At 43.5% G+C, this 23,667-nt stretch overlaps 1 protein-coding gene across 1 annotated transcript; it reads left to right on the top strand.

The window, feature by feature from the left end:
* LOC135368553 (rap guanine nucleotide exchange factor 1-like) lies at positions 1 to 23,607 on the top strand. Its single transcript, XM_064601931.1, has 21 exons — positions 1 to 174; positions 1,236 to 1,417; positions 2,388 to 2,560; positions 2,620 to 2,764; positions 2,889 to 2,995; positions 3,089 to 3,292; positions 5,039 to 5,288; positions 5,375 to 5,494; positions 6,144 to 6,302; positions 7,087 to 7,276; positions 8,114 to 8,325; positions 8,399 to 8,478; positions 8,586 to 8,697; positions 10,079 to 10,157; positions 10,253 to 10,430; positions 12,382 to 12,649; positions 14,189 to 14,283; positions 14,418 to 14,598; positions 14,809 to 14,906; positions 14,963 to 15,094; positions 17,830 to 23,607. The coding sequence occupies exons 1-21, from the start codon at positions 150 to 152 to the stop codon at positions 17,954 to 17,956; spliced, it is 3,117 nt and encodes a 1,038-aa protein (XP_064458001.1). The 5' UTR covers positions 1 to 149; the 3' UTR covers positions 17,957 to 23,607.
* Positions 23,608 to 23,667: the final 60 nt, after the last annotated feature.

The raw sequence follows: 23,667 nt of genomic DNA, 5'->3' as shown, positions 1-23,667 counted from the left end.
CAATAACCATGTTTCCTCGGCTGTGGTGTTGGTGTGTGGGATTAGGAGTGGAAGTTTTACATCGAAAACATGATTTATAAGCTTAATTTGAAGTAACAAACGCTCCATTTACCATGTTAAAATGTTTGTAAAACTCGGCGTGTCAAGCAATGTCAAAGAAACTGGACAAGCATGGTATGCTCCTTACTTATTTCGTATGTGGGTTTGTGCTTGCTGCTGTTGCTCACAGTCGAAGATGGTGCAACGAAGGTGAAGATGGTATTCCCTAACATTTGAGTTATTTGTTTACACAAGCTTGTAAAAGACCCATCAGAAGATCTCTACGACAGCGAGTCATAATTGACAATTAGCGTAAAGAAGCACGGACACAAGAGAGTTGAGCTGCGCCTCCGAACGTGTTGTCCGTGTGTCGTATTTTGCACGGCACCAAAGCGTTGTTGTGAATCCCGGCGTTTCTTTCTCTTTCATTGCTCAATTTACTCAAAAATGTTGGTGAACTTCGACAGTCTTTTACTACTTGTCATTAGCTGATTTACCTTTTGTGTGAACACATAAACATCTTGAGAGAAGTGCTTTCTCTGTTACGCTCGTGTTATACCAACACAAAACGACAGTTTTCGCTGTCGCTGTGTCGTTTCGGAAATATGACACGAGATTGTACAACTTGAAATGCAGACACAATATTGTTTTGCCATGTGGTGGCATATTTCCCACGTATCTCGTGGTGTTCCTTTATTTCTATTTTTAGACCGGTGATATACTCGTGGATGTGTATTACTCTCGTCCTGTTACCTGTAAACACCAGTCTATTAATATGTGCGAGGAAGTATGTTGCTACCACACTCTTTCCTCAGCATTTCTTCCCCAGACCATTATAGTGATAACAATATCTTTAGAGTACTTGTAGCGACAAGTACTCTAAAGCAGGCAACGTGTTGTCTGCGTCATCAGTGTAGTAATACAGTGCAATCATTTCTGGAATTGTCTTTCTCAATAAGAGGCTGACGTTATGCAGGGTATGTTGTGAAGTAAATACCATTTGGTCCCTTAAGAATAATACAGTAATTGCTTCCTTATGATTTTCATGCACTTCGACAATAGTGATATGCAGTCACGCAATTCTGGATACTGAGAGAGTGGAAAGAAACCAGAACTGCTAAAAGGACACATTCCCGCAAAGCTTTAAAAGCTGACTACTCTCCAGTTTGAGACCACTTTTCTTGTTTCGACTGCAGAGGTGGTCAGTCGTCACAAAGGGAGTAGGCTGGCAAGAAGGGCTCGCTCATTTAAGGAAGACATACTGGGGAAGATCAATCAAATGCGGACTCCTGGGCGAGCCGCTTCCCCACACAAGACCAAGTCCAAGGAGTCTTCCCTGGATGTGGACAGTCAAGGGGAAGCTGAGAGTCCCACTAAGGTGAGTGTGCCAAGGAGCGTGGTAGAGGAAATGTATCGTGTCATTTTGAAGAAGACACGTAAATGTAGCCTACAGTTGGTATGGTTTCTTCGGTCTTGATCCAGGTAAGAGGAAACAGGCTGTACGGCGAAGAGAGCAGCAGCTGAGTGCAGATTGAAACAAGTGTGATACTCCCCCTAGCCTGGAGACTATTTTTAGAGAAGCAGATTTATCGAAACAGTAATGTCATAATGAACATATGTAGGTAGACAAAATATAAAAATGCTATCAGGTCCACGAAGGTGATAGTAGGAAAGAATTGAAACGGTTAGGAGCAGGGATGGGCCAACCGAATCCTCGGCAGTGACTCGAGATTTGGGAACTTGAATCCCAGTGCCCAAAACGGTGAATAGAATCTTTCGAATCCACCAACCACGTTTGTTTGTTTCTTTTTAAAATTGGCCCCTCCGGAGTCCATTGAAAGCCTGATTGGCCTAAAAAGTTCCTGATCGCACCCCCATCGACAGTAATGTCAGAAGGACTCTTCAGCACTTCGGGTGTCATACCTGATGCAGGAGGCTAGACTTTGAGTGGGGGAGAATGCTGGTGTTTTTGAACAACAACAACAACAGCAAAAAAAAATCTTCTTTAATTTTAAACTTTCAGCTGTGTTTTCTTGTTTGTTTGTTTACATGGCTTTGCTCTGAAAAAGTTCAGGCAGGAACACTTACGTTGCAAGCTTAAAAGTAACATGGTTTTGCTTTTGATCGTTTCTTAGTTATATGGAAAGAATTCAGGCTCGAGAGCTTATGTATTTCCTGTAGTCGACGAACAACGTGTTAAATAATAAATAATACTCAAGTTCATTCTGGACATGTATTCAGTATCTATTTTCCTCACTTTTTATATACACTTCCTCTTCGCAGTTCTTCTTGATAACAATAATACCCTTGGCTTGATTCACACAGCGCTGCTTACACTTCCTTTTCAGGGCGACAAGCAAGTTGTCCGTGACATGCGGCAGATTTCCAATGCATTACGGTACTTCCAAGATTCGGTGGAAAAGGATACCCTTGGAATGCTCCCAGGATCTGCAAGCATTGTCCTAGAATATGTTCTCCACCTGATATCACTCTTGAAAAAGGACTTCATCAATGACCAGAGGTAGGATTACACAGGCAATTTAAGGAGTGGCACCAGTGCTGAGGGTCCTTGCTTTGCAGCTCAGTGCTGATGTCTACCACCACCAAGCTGTATCAGAGCTTGGCCTGTTTCATTAAGTGGGCAGATGATGTGATGTTGTACAGAGAGCAAGCTACAGTCGAAGGCGTCAACCACATTGTGCAAGACCTTCAGAACTCCATACAGGTACTGCTCGCAAGTCCTCTGAGAACTCGTACCAACATAGCAAACACACAACCCAGCCAGGTGTTTGTTCCGTGACAGCTGCCGTCAAGATGGCGATACAATTTTTCGCACGTCCTTTTTTTAGGAACTGGTGGATATTGGTCGTAAAAACATTCAGAACAAAGATCTGAGAGGGAAGAGCACAACACCGGTTTCCACAGCTAATGGAATATATAGCACCAAGAACGATAGGTATGTGACCTCTTCTCCTGGGTTCTGGACGATTATCCTAGCAAGGCCTACGCGCAGTGCATTCTAACACTGAATGTTTTCTCGTGCACCTAGTCACAGGAACTCCCTGCCAGATATCCCCTTAACCCCACGCGAACGTCAGATACTGGAGACTACGCGAATAGCGCCTGAAAGTGGCAATGGACCATCTTCTGTTGGCCCTCTTTACCACTCTGCCTCGTCGGACAGCATCCTGAGTTCCAGTACGCGTACTGAATATCCGCCTCCCAAGCCACCTTTACCCCTCTCATGTCACAGGTAAGATGGCGCACTTTATGCGGCCTGAATGGAAAAAGCGTAAAGAGGCACCATGGCGCAAAAATTTCTCCTAGTGATACGAAAGATTCTGTTACCTTAACAGCAATACAGAAAGAAGGGGGTTAACCCATTCTGTCTTTCGTGACTTAAAGGGACTATGAAACGATTTTTTTCTTCGTTTCGTTCGAAAGAAGACATTTTTCTGAGTCTAGAACCGAAATTTTACTTTCGTCGCGCGAGCGGACTTCTCGGGAGCGAATTTAAACGGAGCGGCGAAGGGAGGACAGCTGGCGCCGCGCCGTGGGGAGCTGCCGAGCGGAGACACAACTGGTAACTTGACGCGACCACGGCCGGCTCAGCAACACGTCATCGTGACGTGTTGCCGAGCCGAGGAATCCCACCAGGAGCATGCGCCGTAGGATCCCGCGTATGCGTTCATCAGGAGTGGAAATCTCCATGACAGCAGCTTTCGCGCGATCGGCAGATTTCGGCAGTGGCGGCAGCCACAGCGCGAGCTCGCGGCATTACTTGCCATTGTGCAACACCGGTGACGTAACGGGGAACCGAAGCGCGGTCCGTACAGTTACCCCATCGTCAGGGAAATATGCGCGAGAGAGGAGGAACGCGGAAGAGACATTTCCAGCGCGCGCTCCTCGAAGAGTGGAGCGATTTCGTCCGGAAAAATTTGTGGCATATTAGTTTCTCTGCGGGAAGAACAGTTTCCATCGAAAAAAAGTATGGGGGTTCGGGAAATTTCATAGTCCCTTTAAGTGAACTAACAGGACAAAAATGGGAGTAGTCTAGCACTCGCAAGTGGATAAAAAAATTATTATTATAGAGATTGAAACATTTATTTTACTGAAAAACAAGTTTTCGGACCGAGTCGCCTGATGAAGGACGGACTCCGTCCGAAAGCTTGTTTTTCAGTAAAATAAATGTTTCAATCTCTTTAAATACTTGTTTTAGTGATTTAAGTGAGAAGGAAACTGCAATTTACGCTTTCCCGTTCGTTCCCTTCAGAAGAGGCGCAAAGAGGGTGCCCAATATATCGCAGGAAATTGTTTGTGGAGACCAATGAGAGGCTGTGTATACCCTCTTGAGAAAGAAGAGGGAAACTGCAAATTGCAGTTCCCTTAGCGCTTAAATGACGCATGGCACGACTAATGAATCCTGCGTCTTTCGCATTCGTTTTGAGGTAACACCATCTCATGAGGAGAAATTTTGGCACTTCGGTGCCCCTCTCAGATATTGCTGAATACTGTAAAGCTCTTTTTATTCGCACGCCCCCAATTTCCACAAATTTTGCAAATGGAAAAATTTTCAAATTTCAAGGGCTCACAAAAATTTTGGGCAAAAATTTACACTTTGGAAACAATGATGCAATCAGGAACTTTATTTTCATACTTGGCTGCTATTAAGCATTTGAACTGCTTTGAAGCACAAGCGTCTGCAATACCGCTTCAATTAAATATAGCAGCTACAACCTAAGGCATATCACAAAGTGAGGCAATCAAGCCATGAACCTTAGCACCCGGATTTCGTGAAATTTAGTGACCGCAGTTCGTGCTCTGTGCCCAGTTTGCGAAAAACTTGAGTAGCGAAATAAAGTGTTTTACAATAACTGATAACAGTTGTTTTGTTGTTGTTGTACCTTAGGAGGCACCTGATTAACTGAGTCATTCTGAATATGAGTGCGAACGCTATCAAAAAAATTCCTGTTGTGTAACTCTATAACCGTTGCCACAGCTCGAACTCAAACAAAGATTGCCAAGCACCGCCATTGCCACCAAAAAAGAAAAGTTCAGGGTTGAGCTCCACATCGAACCTTCTGGACCCCACTTCCGTGGTTACTGCCAGTCTCTTTGACGACTGGCACCAAGGACCTCTGAGTGGGGCCAGCAGCTTAGATTCGTGTCTGCACCACTCAGCGGATGACCTACTGAACATATCATCGCCCAGCGTAAACTTCCTTCCTTCCTTGGGCACCATACAGCAGGTTAGACTACAAGTAGCAAATGTAGTGTGCTCGATTAGCTGCCTGCTTTCTGATGTTCTAACCACTAGTTGTGCCCCCCCCCGAAGGTCAACTACCAGACCTACTCTTACAACATGTGCACCACAAGCGTGAGTAGTCGAAGTGACAGTGTTGACCAGCTGCTCAGCCATTCCTCATCTTCGAGCCACATTTCTGCAATGCAAAAGGTAACAAACTTACTTTTGCTTGTACCGTAATTTCACGTGTATTAGCCGCGGCTTATGCAGAATGTCTTCTTCTTTTTTTTTTTTTTTAATCGCCGGCGCTCTGCGGTTTGTCCACCGGTGTGGCTTATCTGATGACAGTTTTTTCCCCTGGTATTTACCCCATACGCTGGTTTTAACGAAAGGGCTCAACAGTGTCTCCGGAACAGCACAACACTGCCGGTGCACGAACAATGCGAAACAGGGGCGTGTCCACATCCGAGTAGACTGACCTTCCTGATGCCTTCCCCAAGCAGCTTTAACGAAAGTGGTGATGGTGATTCATGTCTTCTGAAAAGCCACTGACCCCTCGATCCATGAAAAACATGCAGCAAGGGCACAGTCTGATCTTGGTTAGAACACTAGAACTCACCTCCTTTGTTGTACACCATGCTGACCCTGAAATATGGACCACAGGGTTTATGGCCTTCTCTTCGGTCTCCTTTGTCGCACAAATCAGTCGTGTCTTATTGCTCGTGGCTTATATCTGCCGGAAAATTTTCAAAACGTTCGTAAAAACTGGTCCTGCGGCTTATACGCGTGAAATTACGGTATTACTTGACCCAGCCAGCTTGGAAGCTTCAGGAGAGTGTGCTGCTGACTTGTTCTCTAGGCAAACACAAAAGTAGCTGCTTCAAGCCAGCAGTCTTTTGAGATCTGTGGGACGAGAGCAGTATTGCGGTCACCAGATGGGAAGCCTGCCCTTCCTGCAAAACAACGATCAGTGTGGAACCGAACACCATCTCAGTACGACAACGTCTCGGATGCAGAGGTGGGGATTCATCATTACTGGAATTTCTATTAGTGTGTCTTTGTAAGCTTATTTAGTACTTCTGTTCAACTCTACTGTGATAGTGAAATGAGAGGTGAACCGTCTGTAAAAACATGCATGCATGCACACACAATAACAAACAAACTAGCAGTTTGCTAGTTCAACTCACGAAATAACTAATGAACTAACTATGGGTACAAATTTTGAAGTAACATTAAATTAGACCATAAAAAATTTTCGGTAAGAAAAGCCAACAGATTCTGTTACGTTATGGGGTCATTGTACATAAGAGGTCAGGAGGAAGTGCAATGGAGTGCGTTGTACATAGCAGTGTGGAAGGAAGTGCCTCAGGATGAGACGCACAAACTTGTGCAGCTCTGTAGAGAAATGTAGTAGTATATGCCATTCCCATGGACGCGGACCAACTACAACTTGAAAGAGAACGCAAAATCACTACTGCTATGATTTGAGGCTATGAGCATGAAAGTGCCAAAACGAAAAAAAAGAAAAGAAAAAGGAAAGCAACAACAACAACAAAGCATTCAACGGTCTTGTCAAGCATGCAGTACAAGCCTGCACCATCCCTTCCTCTTCGTCGTCTGTTCATTTGTCATACCCCCATCATACCCCATGGCTCGAGCATAATAAGACTGCAACACAGGAAAATGTTGGGTTTGACTGGCAGCTCGCATGATAAAATTAATGTAGCATCTACTGGTTTTATTTTAGAGCACATCACCTTGGCGATAGACTGTGTGGTACAGAGCAGTTGCTTCCTTTGCAGGATGTTGTGGACAGCGCAGTCAGGTCATTGGGTTCTTGGGCCGTGAACGAAACAGCCAAACTGTCCGATGACAATCCGAATCATGCTCCATTCTGCCCACATCACAGTTGTGTTCTTCCCCAACCTACGAGTGCCTTGTCTCCTTTAGAGGACAGTCGCCCACCACCTCTGCCTCCCAAGAAGAAAACCAGTAAGATTTTGCCAGTAATTTCACATACAGTAAAATACCATGGAGTAATGCAGTTGACCCTCGTTTAGCCAGCACTGGCTGTTTCCAGCAGAAATGTCCAGACAGTGGAGGATCTGGACAAATAAATGAAACTCGAGAGCAGACGTGAGTTGTTGACAAAGCCTGTGTTTATTCTGGAGGACATGAGAATGAGCGTCATTTGCATAAAATTCAGCTCCTGTGAACTCTTACTTATGATGTTCACTGGAGAAACATCATTCTTTTGCTGAAAAAAGAGCCATTTTCTCTGCACCTCACACATTCTCAAGAGTCACAGCACTCTGTCCTATGGTTGTCAGTGGAAGCAGCAACATTAATGACATCCCTAATTGTGGAGCAGGTGTCATCCTGCTGGTAAAGGTTAAAGGTTGCTTGCTCCAGATCTGTGTTGTCATCGACAACTCAACAAGTGAATAGTTCCCATCACTCAGTGGATTATCTGCAGTACAATGGACTGGTCAATGCATGGTACGTGGGTAGAACGAGAAAAGGGGGAATTGCTGAAGCTTTTCGTCCCGAGCTTGGTGAAATGTGGGTCGCACATTGTGTCCGACTCAACATGGGATAAGTGAAGGCAGTTGCTGGTACTTTCCTCCGCGGTTCCTGGATATTTTGTCTGGATCCGGAAACTGAACTCCAGATAAATGAGGGCAAAGTGCATGGACTGATATCTGTGCCCATGTTCTTGTCTGGATAAGCGAAGTTGGATAAACGAAGGTCGACTATGGCATCTAAGCACCATACCACAAAGTACACCACATTCTGGAAGCATACTGATTCGTTCCCCTTCCTGTCCAGTCATGGAGTACATACAGACATTTGGAACGTCACATCCTGCCGAGCAAGACTTCTTCAGCAGGAGAGTGCAGTACTCCTACCATGCACAGTATAACCATGTGTCCTTCAGCAGTCTGGGACCTGATGACTTCAGTCTCCACATGCCTGCTCTGACTTTGCCAGATACACTTGAACTTGGTTCTCCGCCAGCATTACCGCCAAAGAAGAACAAAGTGAGCTGCAATTCCCGTTCTGCCTTGTTGATTTGTTTGACATAGCTGCAGCCTGAAACCTCTCATCTTTCAGAGTGCCGTAGTCTGTCCACAGGACAGTAATGCCTGCACACGGCAGTCATGTTCGTCATACGAATCTGGAAGTGGGCCTGAGTATGTTCTTTGGGACATGTTTTTACACTGTGTATTTTCTTCCTTCAAGTTCAGAAGAGAAGTTTTTATATGTCTATCCTAACAGTCCATTCCGACACCATATTCAGGTTGCCACCTGCACTCAGAGCAAGCGAAGACTCGTTGCTTGATGAAAGTGGGGAAAGCCTGATTGATCTTCAGGACGTCACTGAGCATCTGATCTTCAATGAGAATGCAAAGGTGAGAAAGCACCTGGATCTGCGTCATTTGTAAGTCTATGCAAGACCAGGTTGTTACAAGATAAGATCTGTTACTTGAAGAATGGTTTTTTGAAGAGGACAGTCTCTAGAATATGTAGGTAAAACTGAGGTATCGCATTGCTGTTGCTCCCTGGACCTGAACGCACTTCCTTTATTTTAGGAGTCGTAGGCTTACCAAAACGGGTGTAGGAAAAATCGTCCCCGGAAAAAAACGTCCCCCGGAGAAATCGTCCCCGCAAGAAAAGTATAAAGAAAAGTAGTTTTTGTCAAACGGCATGTGCCCAGCTGCGGGTAGCCCCCTCAACCATATGGTGAACTGTGAAAAACGAGCCTAAACTAGCCTAACCTCTGAAAACTAACCTAGGTTCTCATCGAGGACGATTTTTCCGGGGACGATTTTTCCGGATCCCTACCAAAACACGACACTCATAAGTATGACAAATGTTGCATCTCCTTGTGCCTGAAAAGTAACGGGCAGAGCTGTGCAAATATTCGAAATTTCAAATATGGAACAAATATCAGATGATTCGAATGCTTTTCGCAGCATATTTTCAGTGTTCGAAATTTTTTCAATATTTTTCGAATAGTACTGAAGTAAGGCATCACTGTCCTGTTGCCATTCTGCAAGTCGGCTTCGCCTCATTACATTTAAGGGTTAGGTGAAGCCCACTTCACGGTACCAACACTGTTCTTTTTATGTGCAACTCCATTCTGCAAATCTGCTTCACCTCATTACACTAGAGCGTTAGGTGAAGCCCGCTTTACACTGTTTACGCTATTCTGTGCTCACAAGTTCGGAGCAGAGCATCATCGAATGAGCACAACACCACCATGAGGTGTCTGAAATTATTCCAATTGGGCCTTTTCTGATTATTTGAATTCGATTCGCTGTCTGAAGAAATGATTCAGGTTCGATTCCCAGTGTTTCCATAACTAATCGCAATGGAAATTTTGCTATTTGCCAGCTCTACTTCATTGCAACAAAAGTAGTGTTGTACGCAGGCAGTATTCAATACTATATAAATGCTGATGCGTTGTGCCTGATGAGCCATGATTCCAGGAGCTTTCCCAGACCCCATAGCTGGTCAGGCGCCGAGGTTACCGCAATGTCAAAATTTAATGCATCTCTTTTTAATCCTCTCATTTTGACGCTGCAATAACTTTGGCACACGACCAGCGTTGCATGAGGCATGATGTATCAGCGGCCAATACAAACTGTGGCCCCGTGCCAGATGCTTACTGCGCCTCAGTAGATAAGTAAGCTGCTGTGCTCTTCTGAGCCAGTGTGTCCCCGATGATGCCACTCATATAGGTGGTGACTTTTGGAGCATTTTTTTAAACGTTTTTTTTTATCTTTACAGTCACGTGATGTCAGAGGACTCAAAGGAGGGCCAGTAGATGCCTTGATCGTTTACGCTGCAATGGTGCGAGAGAATGTCGGTACGTACTTTATGCATACGACATGTTGCACGCCAGAGTATTTTCTATTTTTGTCTCTAGTATTTTTATTTTTAAAAATGCTCATGCGATTGCAGAGAAGGAATACTACTACCAGGAAGCATTCCTTACGACATACAGGGTATTTGTGTCCTCCAAGGCCCTCATCAACAAGCTGATCTACCGGTACAACAAGTTCATCCAATTTTCTGATTCGAGGCAGAAGTATGCTCGCTGGGCATTTTCTTTGCTCGTCAGTGTTGTTGATGACTTGGGGTGAGTTACCTGTTGAATGTTTAATTGTGTTGAGTTGTGTACCAAACATGATTAGGTAACATACAAGGAATCTCATCTCTGGATGGCCTATAAAAAAGAGGGCTGCACTAATGTTCAGGCATTTTACTGGTTGTTTCTCAGAATACCTTGAGTAGGGATGTGCAAACTTTGAAATGAAACTGCAAGAATGGCTAAAAAACATCCTAGCTGATAGCATTGCAATCCGTAAAGAAAATCCCAAATTAGGGACAAGAGGGAGAAAAAAAAAGAGGTAGGGGTGGTGCGAATATTCGAGTTCTCAAATTTGAGTAGAATGTTAATCGCTCGAAGTATTGATTCGCGAATCCAATACCCAACATTCGTTTTTGTGAATATTCAACTGTTCCCCAAATGTCAACACCACCCCGAAAGTGGGCTTCACCTGATCCTTCCCTGCATGAAGTGAAGCCTGCTTTGCAAAATTGCAATTGCTGCAGGACCAACACAGGAACAGTCTTTGTTCGAAATATTGGCGGCTCCTGTTCTGAGGCAACTCCCTTCGTACAGGCGGGCCATTGTTGTTCAGCAAAAGATAACGTTAGCCCTAGTTAATTGTGTATGCTTTGCCTGAGGAAGGGGCAGCATCCCTCCCATGTGCATTTTAGCATTTTGATTTGGTGCCTGGCGGGTTGCCTTTAAAAGGTTAAGACGTTTAAATAATGCTTGCAACCCAGGAACAAAAAGGGTGTCTTAAAGATGTCCCTTACGTTCAAAATTTCAGCAAGGCAACTTATACTGGCGAGACATACGCACTCCAGCAAATAAGCTAAAGGATGTTCATGGCAAAGCTGAAGCAGGTTGCCAATTTGTTTGTTTCACAAGTGACCTGTGGATGTTCAGAAACAATTACATCCTCATCTGTGTAACATGCCACTGCCTGACATCAAATTTTGAAATCCAGATAATTATGCCAGTGTAAGCGTAGACTCACCTGAAAAGAAGGAAACACTGTCATGTAAACTGAAAGAGTAGGGGCTTCTCATAGAAAAATTGTGTTCTCTCGTGTCAGTTAATGCCAGAAAAATTACACTAAAGCCACGAACTACAAATTGCAAACGTTTAGTGCAAAAGGCACATATTGTAAGACTTACACAAATATTCGATATTCAGCATTTTTTTCCCTCACTCAATTCGATATTCGATTCATCTTCAAATATTTGGATTTGCACACCCCTAAAAAAGTTTTCAATCCTGTTTGTGTGGCATCTTCCACGTGTTCCTTGTCTCGGTTTTTCATTATCTATTGATGTGAGTTTTTTTTTTTCTGCTACAACTAAGCACAAATGTGGCTAATATTCACACTCAGGTACCCAACATCCCATATGCACATTTGTGTGATGATTTTATGCAATAGAACAGCGGTTCTCGGCCGTGCATGTGTCGAGGGCCCCTTCTGGTCCAGGGGCGGATCTAGAGGAGGGATCAGGCCTCAATTTCTGTCTACACATAGTGTTTAATTGACCTAGATTATGTATCTACCATGCTGGTCAAGGCTGGACCCTCCCCCTCTCAGAAAAATGCTGTATCCGCCCTTGTTCTGGTCTGGGGGGAGTTATGGGGGGGACCCCTTGAAGTTCCGCAAGCAGAAGAGAGCAACTGGTACAAAAACACACTCCATAGTTGCTGCTTCAAAACTGAGATAATTTCATATTTTAGTATTACCTAGTATTTTTTTATTGCGCAAGAAGTAGCAATGAAGGAAGGATTAGCCCGTGACTGCCTTACTGTTGTCACCTGTACACCGAAGCATGGAACAACGTTACTCGTTACCCGCTCTCTGTCCCCAAAAATTGCTTTCGCCAACCCCCGTTAGTTTGAGAATCACTGCATTAGACGAAAAGGGAAAGTGGCCATGAAATCCTGTAGCTTGTGTCGAGAAAAATATGGATGGATTGGATTGGATTGATCCCAGGTTGAGTGACACGGACGAAGCGATGCTGAAGTGTCTGACGGAGTTCACGCATCAGCTGTTGAGCCGTGGGGATCTGAGCTTGGCAAGGGCTCTGCGGGCCAAAGTGGTGGAGAAGTGTGAAGCGTGGCGACGCCGTAAGGATGCCGGCCAGCCGCTCCTGCCGGACATGCATGTCACCACACAGCCGGCCACCCTCTTGGACTTCAAGTCGGAGCTTTTGGCAGAGCAGATGACGTTGCTTGATGCCGACCTCTTCCAGAAAATTGAGGTGAGAAACGCCGTGCAAGTTCAGATGTAGCCTGCATCGTGTCCATAGTGCAGAGTAGCGCAAAATGGGGTGTGCCATTGTCTAATGTACCTGGATGAGCCACCTCTGGTCAGAAAGCGGTGGACTTTCAATGACAGCGTGTCACCGGGAGTTCACAGCGGCTACTCGACTCGGTGCATCCTACGTGACTCTCAGAGCTCTCAAACACCAACAAAGATTTGCGGCTCATTCGTTTGAACACGCAGAATAATGGCAGAAATTCGCCCATGGAAGATCCCTGCACACTTAATGTACTTTTATTGTCATTTCTTCGGACAAGTTAAACGGCCACAATGAGTAGAAAACCCTCAGTTCAAGGGAAACAAACAAGACGAAGGAGGAAACGATGTGAACAGGGCACTGAACTGTCAACCAAATGTTTATATCTGGGACATCATCTCCTCCCCCTTAAAGGTCGTCGCACTTTCTCACAGTGCCCAGGATTCCTTTCACCTACCTGGAACCCATTTACTTTTGTGTGAGGAATTTATCTATCTTGTCTGATAGCCAAACGGATGGTTTACTTATGCACGCTTCACCTGCTTCTTTTTTTTTTATCTCTCTGGCTTCTAGGTATAATAACGCCCCTTGCTTCCTGCTCCTGTGTAACACCTTTGCTTTCCTCACGCAAAAGTAAATGGGTTCCAGATAGGTGAAAGGAATCCTGGGCATTGTGGGAAGGTGTGACAACCTTTAAATGAGGTTGTTCCAAAAATAAACGTTTGGTTGACAATTCAGTGCCGTGTACGTGCCGTTTCGTCCTTCGTTTTGTTTGTTTCCCTTGCACTGAGGGTTTTTATTTGCTTTAATCGTGAAGCAACCTGGCTAATTTTAAACCATTTTCAGTTTATTGTTCAGCGGCCATCTCTGCAGGTGGAACAGCATAGAATCCTATTCTGAATCCTATTTCATTCTCGTCTTGTTCTCCGAAGAAATTGTTCGTGCGTTACATGCTGCGAAAAGTTTGCTCGGTGATGCGCCAAGTTCCTCTGATACCGACGTTGTCATAATAATGAGAACAAAAAATGTGGGTCTCGATGGATCTGCTACCTCATTGCCCATCATTTGAAAAACAGGTTTTCGTATTAACGAGACGCAAATACGTTACGCTAAAAAATTATGGTCCCCATAAAAATTGCCGATGTTTTGAATCGTCTATATTAACCGGGTCCACATTAAAGAGGCATGACTTTAGATTCCCATATGTGATGTTGAAGCACAGCCTCAACTTTTGAAGCACTCAGCCAGAGAGGGTGAATGTTAGCTGAAAGAGCTGAGGTGAAGTGATATGCACCTTCAGAATAGGAGGATAATTATACTCCTGATACTTTGTACTCTGGATGTGCATACCAGGCTCTAAACAACCATTGCAGGTGCTGTGAAAACAGGACTAGGTTTTGTTGAATCAGTAGCGAGGTGTCCGGTTGACTGTGCTCTCGATATGTGTGACATTACCACGCACGTGTTGGTTAATACATGGGTCAGTCTTTTTCTCGACAGATATCTGAAGTTCTGATATGGGCAAAGGAACAGAACGAAGAATCAAGTCCAAACTTGACAAAGTTTACGGAGCATTTCAACAAAATGTCATACTGGTACGCTAACGAAATGTACCTACTGAGCTAAATTTTTTTTTTTTGTACTTTACTCGTGCAGTTTCACCAAGTAGTTGTACACTCCGTACTGAACTTTGTTGCAGCAAATAACGTCACCTGCATATCGCTTACAGGGCAAGATCATGTATCCTAAAGCAGAGTGATGCAAAAGACAGAGAACGTGTTGTGATAAAGTTCATCAAGATCATGAAACACTTGCGCAAGATCAACAACTTCAATTCGTACCTAGCCATCCTGTCGGCATTAGACTCTGCTCCTGTACGACGCTTGGAATGGCAGAGAAACATAACTGAGGTTTGTGCAAATTTCGTTTCTCCTACTGAGCCGAAAACTAGACATTGCTGCACCTATGAAAAAAATTACTCTTATTCCAGTCAGTGGAGGAATGTTTAATTGAATAAAGTAATAACATTTTATTTCAATGACATAATAAAATTTTATTCAAATAATATAATAAAACTTTATTTGAATATAACAAATAAATTGCTCCCCAATTCTTTGCAGGGCTTGAAAGAGTACTGTGCGCTCATCGACAGCTCCTCTTCTTTCCGGGCGTACAGGCAAGCTCTGGCAGAAACAACGCCACCTTGCATACCTTACATGTGGGTATATTTTGAAAGGATTTGGGAAACAGGGCTACAATATCTTTCTGTTTCAGAGGACTAATCCTTCAGGACTTGACCTTTGTACACGTTGGCAACACTGACTACATCAGTGATGCTATCGTGAACTTTACCAAGTGCTGGCAGCAGTTTCATATTTTAGAGCCCATGCGGTGCTTCAAGAAAAAGTGAGTTGACTTTCTCTTCTTTTCATGGTTCTTACTCTCTCTTTCTTGCTAGTCGCGATATTATTGAAAACTTGATATTAGGGGTGTGCGAATCCGAATATTTTAAGTCGTATTGAATAGAATGGAGGAAAAAATTCCAAATACCGAATCGAATATCGAATATTTGTGCAAAATTTACAATATGTGACTTTCACACTAAAAGTTTCCATCTTGTAGCCCATGGCTTTAGTGTAATTTTTCTGGAATTAACTGTCACAAGAGAGACATGCAATTCTTCTGTTTAAAGCCTCTATTCTTTAATTTTACATGAGAGTGCTTCCTGCTTTTCAGGTGAGCGTACAGTTACTGGAGTGGTTACCTTCATTTCAAAATTTTATGCTAGGCAGTAGCATGTTATACGGATGAGGCTGCAATTGTTTCGGACAACCACAGGCCATTTGTGAAACATTGTTTCTTTGCACTCGCCCTAGGAAGTTGCACTACTGAAAGTTTAGACGTAAAGGACATCTTGAAGACACCCTTCTTGTTCGTGGGCTGTAGTCATTATTCAAGAGTCCCAACTTTTTAAAGGCAACCTCACAGACATCAAATCAAAGTCCCTCGTCGACACTGCTAAACTGCATGTGGGAGGGGCACCACCCCTTCCACAGACAATGTCTACAAAACTAACTTTGGATAACGTTATCTTAAACTAAACACCGTCCCGCCTGTGTTGGTCCTGCAGCAAGGGCAATTTCGTAAAGCAGGCTTCACCTCATGCATGGAAGCATCAGGTGAAGCCCACTTTCGGGTTCATATTCGTGGAGTAGTCGAATATATTCGAAAAATTGAATATTGGATATTCGGTTCGCGAATCAAATAGTTCGAGCGTTTGATATTCGATTCGAATTCGAGTATTCGCACACCCCTACTTGATATACAATTGTTTTATCTATGCATTGCTATAAACCAGCTTGGCAGACATTTTTTTCACAGCCTCCAGAAAGTCATAAAGAAAATTACCGTATTTTCTTGAATCTAAGACGACCCCTGAGTTCAGGGTGCACGATTTTGGAAAAAAAAGTAAACATAGATTAGGAGGCAGTGTAACAGTTAGAAACAGTGCACAATGTCATTTATTCATCACCACTTTCTTCGCCGCTGTTCTTTTTTTGTTGCTATCTACCCGCAGCTCATCGTGTTCCGTTCCAAGCGTTAGACAAACCATGCTTTTTAAAAGCACGCACGACAACGCTGTCACGCACATCGCACCAAGAGTCGAAAATCCACTGTGCTGGCACAATTCTTTATCCCTCCCTGTTGCTTCAGCCATCTTCTGACATTGCCCCATACAGTGGTGAAAGCGACAACTTTGCTTTTGAACCACCGTGGTTCGAACTTCGAAAGCAGCACTGGCGACGCCATGACAGTCAGTCTCCATTTGCATTGCCTCGTTTGTTTCACATAGACTGGCGCTGACAACCGCAACACATGGTATCAGATGCGACACGCTATTGACATGATAGCATCGCCCGCTCCTGCCTCTCCCCTGAACTTGTTGGGGCGTGGATATTCGAATGTAAGACAACCCCCGACTTTGGAGCACAGGATTTTTGGGGGAAAAGGGTCGTCTTAGATTCGAGAAAATACGGTGTATTGAAATAAAACACAATCATTTCAAAGGCAAAAGGCCGAGTTCATATAGGGTCTGATGTTGCATGTAGTAGCTGGGTTGCAACCCGTTCCCTTAGAACTCTTGTGGTGCCAGGCCCAGTTCATAGAGTGTCTGATGTTGCGTGTGTTAGTTGAGCTGCAACCCGTTCCCTTAGAACTCTTGTGGTGCCAGGCACAGTTCATAGAGGGTATGATGTTGCATGTAGTAGTTGAGTTGCAGCCCGTTCCCTTAGAACTCTTGTGGTGCCAGGGCCCGTTCATAGAGGGTCTGATGTTGCGTGTGTTAGTTGAGTTGCAACCCATTCTTTTAGAACTCTTGTGGTTACAGGCCCCGTTCATAGCGGGTCTGATGTTGCGTGTGTTAGTTGAGCTGCAACCCGTTCCCTTAGAACTCTTGAAGTGCCAGGCCCTGTTCATAGAGGGTCTGATGTTGCGTGTGCTAGTTGAGTTGCAGCCCGTTCCCATAGAACTCTTGAGGTGCCAGGCCCCATTAATTGAGGGTCTGATGTTGCGTGTGTTAGTTGAGCTGCAACCTGTTTCCTTACAACTCTTGTGGTGCCAGGCCCCATTCATAAAGGGTCTGATGTTGCGTGTGCTAGTTGAGTTGCAGCCCGTTCCCTTAGAACTCTTGAGGTGCCAGGCCCCGTTCATAGAGGGTCTGATGTTGCGTGTGTTAGTTGAGCTGCAACCCGTTCCCTTAGAACTCTTGTGGTGCCAGGCCCCGTTCATAGCGGGTCCGATGTTGCGTGTGGTTGCAACCCATTCCCTTAGAACTCTTGAGGTGCCAGGCCCCGTTCATAGAGGGTCTGATGTTGCGTGTGTTAGTTGAGCTGCAACCCGTTCCCTTAGAACTCCTGTGGTGCCAGGCCCAGTTTATAGAGGGTCTGATGTCGCGTGTGCTAGTTGAGTTGTAACCCTGTTCCCTTGGAACTCTTGTGGTGCCGGGAAAGCAATAGCCATAGACAACATGTATCCAGAGGTGCTCAGGAAGACCCTGCCAGCAAGGAGCTTTCACTCGTTGCAGCAAGCTTGATCCCATTGTCACTCTACTTTGTTTTCTTTCCTCACTCAATCTTCCACAGACCGTTCTGCTTCAAGCGCCACGAACAGGTCATTGACTTCTTCAACAACTTTGAAGATTTCTTGTCCGAGGATGCTATGTGGGAAATCTCGGAAAACATCAAGCCACGAGGGTCGCAGAAGAAGTGAGATTGCAGTTCAGTTCTACGTGCAAGTTGTGTATCATACCTGGCACATAGTGTGCCGTACTGTACGTTGCATTCTCATTCCTAGTGGCTCTATAGCGTGGAAAGTTGTGTGGTTAGCAGGTACGTATGTGCAGAAGGACTGCACATGTTCAAATGGCTACATATTTTTAAAATAAGAGTCACAGCAAAGCACCATGTGCTTATGTGATGGAAGGAAATGCTGTCACTGGGTTGTCATGGAAGCTCTGTCTTAAGATAATAGTGCTACAAATTGTAGTGCTACAATAAGCTTGGGCCTGTTGTTTCAGCCTCTGCAATGGACGTTATGAATAGTGCTAATAATTCCTGATTTTTTTTGTTTCATTTTATTTAAAGCATTTATAATGAGTGATAATAGGATACATATTATAAGAGCTGTGTGATCTGTTTTAGGCACCTGTTCTGACTTTGCCACTATAAATAGGGGCACATTCATAATTCACAAGATGGCAAAATATAGGAACCAGTTTAAAACACTGCATCTGCTATCATGTTAACATTGAAGTGAACTCATAGTATATCACTCCCTTTGTCAAGTTCCTGCAAACAGTGCTTGCAAGACGAGACTTTGGTAATATTCTGACCAATTGCAATTTTATGAACAAAATAGTATACACAAAGAAATATGTGCTTGAGTCAGCAGAGTGACTGTGTCACATTTCAGGGTCACTGCATTGGAGAGGTGGTTATGGGTACAGATTTTTATTTTTCAGTGCTTGCGTGCATTGGTGGTCATAACGAGTAAGGGCTTGGTAGAACCGCCAGAATTCAAGCACAAGGCATCGGTGCATACCCTTGCACTGATGTGTGCAATTTTAGTAGTAGTTTACATATATTCTCTGTCTGTATTAACAGTGTGATGTAGAGCTGTTTTGTTAACTTATTGGTGTTTTGTAGATATTGACTCGCAGTGCTGCGTCCTGCTCTTCTATTGTTCAAACATATACCTGCATCTACAGGGCGTGGCCAGAAAAATAGGTGCTGCAAAACATGCCACAAACCAGTATAAGGTGAAATGCTGCAGCTTCTAATCCGGTGTGTGGATATGAGTATCTGTATATGATGTATAACAAGCTTTATAAGCATAATAGTTGTGCTCCGTACCCTGAATTTGCACAAATGACGTACTGGTACTTAAACAGGAACTGCTTATGTGGAAGCTGAAGAGTAACGCTTCAAAATCACGTTACTGGCATACAGCATTTTAATGAGTTGGGTAAATTAGCAGCATATGTGTACAAAATTAATAATGGATATGAGGTAGTTTATACACTGCCTAAGGCCCTTTATCTTGCAGCACAGCCTGTATATCAAAGTACTAGGTATTTATTACTAGCAGCTTAGTTTTGGAGACATACATCTGCCCTTTTCTTTTTCATTATTTTTTATGGCGTGTGTATCTGAGCTCAAGAGTGGTGAATGGGCTTTCAGGTGTGTTGTGCTGAGTAGGGTGACTAGTGCAAGGGAGCAAGACATTTTATTGGTAGGAATGTTTTATGTGGTTCTGCAGATGCACTGTTATCTTTCTTCATTTTTGTTTCATCATCCACACATGATAGTCAACATTTCTCATTGTTGTGTAACTAGGTAACAAATTTTTTTTATCTGCCCAATGTATTTTACTAGCTTTTAGGCATTTTTATAGTTTAGCTATACAGATGCTCTGGAAACTGTGGCATAGCAAATAAGCTTGCATGTGCAGGCTGTCATATTCAGTGACAAAACTTTTGGCTTGGCAGTGGGTTTTGTTTGACCATTATTTTATTGTCTCTCGTCCAAAAGCAAAAATCACGTGAAACACAACAGCAAACTGAAATTACAATGCTCATGCGAAGTTTATTTACCATTAAGTGTTTCCAACTTCATGAAGCTGGGCGATTGCATTGCTGTGGCTTCTAACAATTTTGTAATAACAGGAATAGGCTTGAAGGGCTTCTACGCTTTGAACACACGTGTGGTCACAAATCTTCACTTTACATGCCATTGAAGATCAAAGAACAATTAGAAGCTATTTCAATATTATTTGCAGCATAAATCATACATTCTCCCCAGAGGCTGATACATCTTCATTTGTTGTTTTGCATAGTACTGATCACTTCCTTAGCAGGACGTTTGGACGTACATTTTTGAACCCAATTATTCTTGTGACCGGAAATTATTTAAAGCAGTTGTATGTTTCGTAATTCTCAACTTTCAGAGCCCATCGTCCTTTTCCATTTCTGCCATTTTGTTAATACATAATTGTTGTTCTCATCAGCCCTCATGTAGAATGAGTATGGAACTTTATTCACAAATGCAGACAGGCATGTACCATTCACTTATCATTCGGGGTGCTACAAGAACTGGACTCATTGAATTCTGGCAGTCTCCACATAAAGCATACCATCACCTTTGTTGTCATCAGCCCTCATAGAATGAGTATGAAACATGTTTTCTTCGCAAATGTAGGCAGGCATGTATATGCTCTTGTGATCGGAAAGAGTACAGGAATTAGACTTGTCCAATTATGGCAATCTCAACATGTCATGGGTCATGGCAAGTGCTTATTTAGTTCTGATGATCTCAAAGCAGGTGCTTGCTTCAGCTGTTGGATGTGAAACGAGGCACAACAAATCATATATTAGATTGAGAATCGGGTGTCATGGTGCTTTCTGTGCCTAAGGCTGATAGATTACCTCTGGACTTCAGATTATAAACTGAGCTCATTTTATGATATCCTAAATGTGATACTAAAAAATTGGGTACTTCGGTTCCTCTAGCATTGGAAAAGACATGATGTTCTCAACTTTTTGTGCTTTGATTATATACAATAGTAGTGCTTTTGATAAAGATAGAGACATAAGTATGACATGTTTAGATGAAGGAATAAGTGTAATGATGTATTGTATAATACGTACGTGTTAAGACGTATGTGTTAAATTACGTACATGTCTGTGTTCTCTTCGGTTCATCGAGTTCAAACGAAACAGTGTGGTGCCTGAAAATAGGAAATAATTTGCCTTTTAAGCCCATCGCGTCCACATGTTACTCTAGCGGAAGCAAAATACAAGCCTTATTTTCTGAGACATTGAGATGGGTAACGGCTAAGTGCTGGCTTGGCAGTGGTCACACACAGGTGCTTGAGGTCATAAAGCTGAATCTACCTCGATGGTGTTTCAGCAGCCCATTATCAACACTATCAACATTATCAAGCTGGGGGGCGTGCATTGTATTCATTACTTTTCATTTTCACACCACATTTTGTTTTTGTGTGGACAGCATCAAGCTGTAGCACCATACAGCTCAGGGGATCATAACGAAATACTATAATGGTGCTCATCTGCCATTATGACGCGTCCTTCTGAAAGCGACTCTAAGCATGCCCTGTGATGTACACTACCCCTTTTTGTTTCGAGCTCACTTGTTCTGTAGCATTAGCACATATTGGGGTTGCATTTATGTGTTATAGTATTTGTTGAGACAATGTAGAGCAGCTGTAGCAGGTGCTAAGATGTGTTCAGGTAACGTAATCGCAATAGAGACTACAGTTTTATTAGCGGGTACACTTGTTCTAGGTTGACACACCATATCTAGATTTACATTGTAGCATTTATTAGTCGTATAACATTTCATTGTGAAGGTTGAGTGGATTTGATGTGTGCATTCTGACCAAGCAACATGGGTTATTATAATTACTTTGGAGAACAGATTTGAAAGAGCGCTGGAGTGGTGTGAGACTTTTGCAACTGTGGTACATGCAAGCTCGTGCTAAACCTGTGGTCGTGGAGAGTGTTCGTGGCAGCGCTAGAGCTCTAGGGATGCTTCATTGCAGAAAATGTGTTTAGTTTCATTGGTTCAAGCCATTGCTCGGACTCCAAATAATTGTAATTGTTTCAACTATTTTATGCAAAAAAATTGCATTGGCAGGGCATTAAGTGTAATGAAGACATGACATGTGACACATTAAATTATCACTGTTTGGACTAGCACATGCGGTACATGTACAGAGTGGGCACATGGTGTGCCACTGATCATGACAAATTCAAGCACAGGATGAGTTCTACATATCAAGCACTTGCACATACAAAAATACTCTTGCAGTCTTGTCTACTGCAGGCATACTGCTCTCCCTATCATGGGCTAATGTCGCACCTATTTTGGCACAAAGCATACACCAGATATTTGGGGTTTCCACGTGCATATTGAAATTTCCCTGGATTCTCCATTGGCCTGCAGATTTTCACATTCACTGATTCAATTGCCAGTGTCACTCGGAAACCAGGAATTCTCTTTCATTTTTGAGACGCGTGTGGTGAGCTCAGTGGAGCAGGTACGTGGCATTGAGAATTTCTGAAAGCCAAGCAGGTTATCAGGAGTAACAAAGCCCTACCTGATCCATATTTTGTGTCGGCAGTTGCATCGACCGCACCGATCTTTGGATGATGCTGTCCGACGGGCATTCTTCGGTGCTTGATACAATTTCTCTAGGATAGTTTTCCTTGCGTGGAAATGTGAGATGGTCACCGTGCATTCTGCCACGACAAAAATCTAAGGCTGACTGCTCCTTGAAGAACACCAATTGGTACAGTGAAACAGCGGGAGTGTCCACAGATTCAAGCTGTTCTGTCTATTTCTAGAGCCTGAAGTTTTCGGGTTTTAACCCGATTCTTTCCCGAATTGAAGGTTGCCTCTTTAGGGTGAAACCCAATTTTTACCCGGCAAATTGCCCTCACTGAGACGTCCGTAGGAATGCACACTTACTTGTTTGGCAGCAAATGCAGTTACATCACTGTTTGTACCAAACCAGTACAGTTAGTTTGAGTAATTGAGCCAGATTTCTCCCTGAATTTAGCATACTGGAAGTTTTTCCACCCAATTTAGAGCACATGTTTATTTACCCGATTTTTACCCCCCCCCCCCCCCCCCCCCCCCGAATTTAGAAAAAAAATATTTCCCGAAAACTTCAGGCTCTATTTCCTGCTAATATCAAGTACTTGAAATGTCAGTTGACACACATGCATAAATTAGTGAGTGCTCATCAAAATTAAGTTCCAGTGGAATCTGCTATGACCCAACCTTGCAGAACCTACAAACCACTCACAGCACAGCTTTTATTTTTTTTAGCCATGTAATGCCGACCAGTTATTTGCTCTGTGTGGCCAATATTCCGGGAGTTGTCCGGCTGTCCGATGTGTGCCGTAAGTCATCATTCACGTCTGCTTACATGGAATGTACATTTTCATTTAATACTCATAAGGTGTGAACAAATATTGAGTGCCGTGCCATGCCTTCCCCAGGTTTTCGTTTCAGTGAACATGTGTAATGAAACATTTTTTTTTTGAGAGCCATAAATTTCTAGTATGTCTCGATGTATTATAAGGGTGGTATCAAAGTCCAGAGCACGAGTGCCAGTGTGTCACAAGAAGAGGCAATGCTTCAATGCATTTTAAAGGAAGGGTTTCGGGTGACGATAGCTGTAATGTTACGTGGCACAAGATTTATGCGAGATGTATGAAGGAGTTGCCTATTTGTGTACTCATTGTCCTGCTTCCGTTCCAATCCTGCCAGCTTCAGTTGTGTCTGTATCTGCTTCGAGAGTTTCTCAAATAAATTTTTATACTGTAAATAACACGATTTATGGGGCATGGTGTGTATCCTGTTGCTACAAACTATAATACATGAAACGTAGCAAGC

The sequence above is a fragment of the Ornithodoros turicata genome, chromosome 9 (assembly GCF_037126465.1).
Source record: "Ornithodoros turicata isolate Travis chromosome 9, ASM3712646v1, whole genome shotgun sequence".
Lineage (NCBI taxonomy): Eukaryota > Metazoa > Arthropoda > Arachnida > Ixodida > Argasidae > Ornithodoros > Ornithodoros turicata.
Note: the sequence above shows the minus strand (reverse complement) of the source record. Positions and strands in the feature narration are given on the sequence as shown.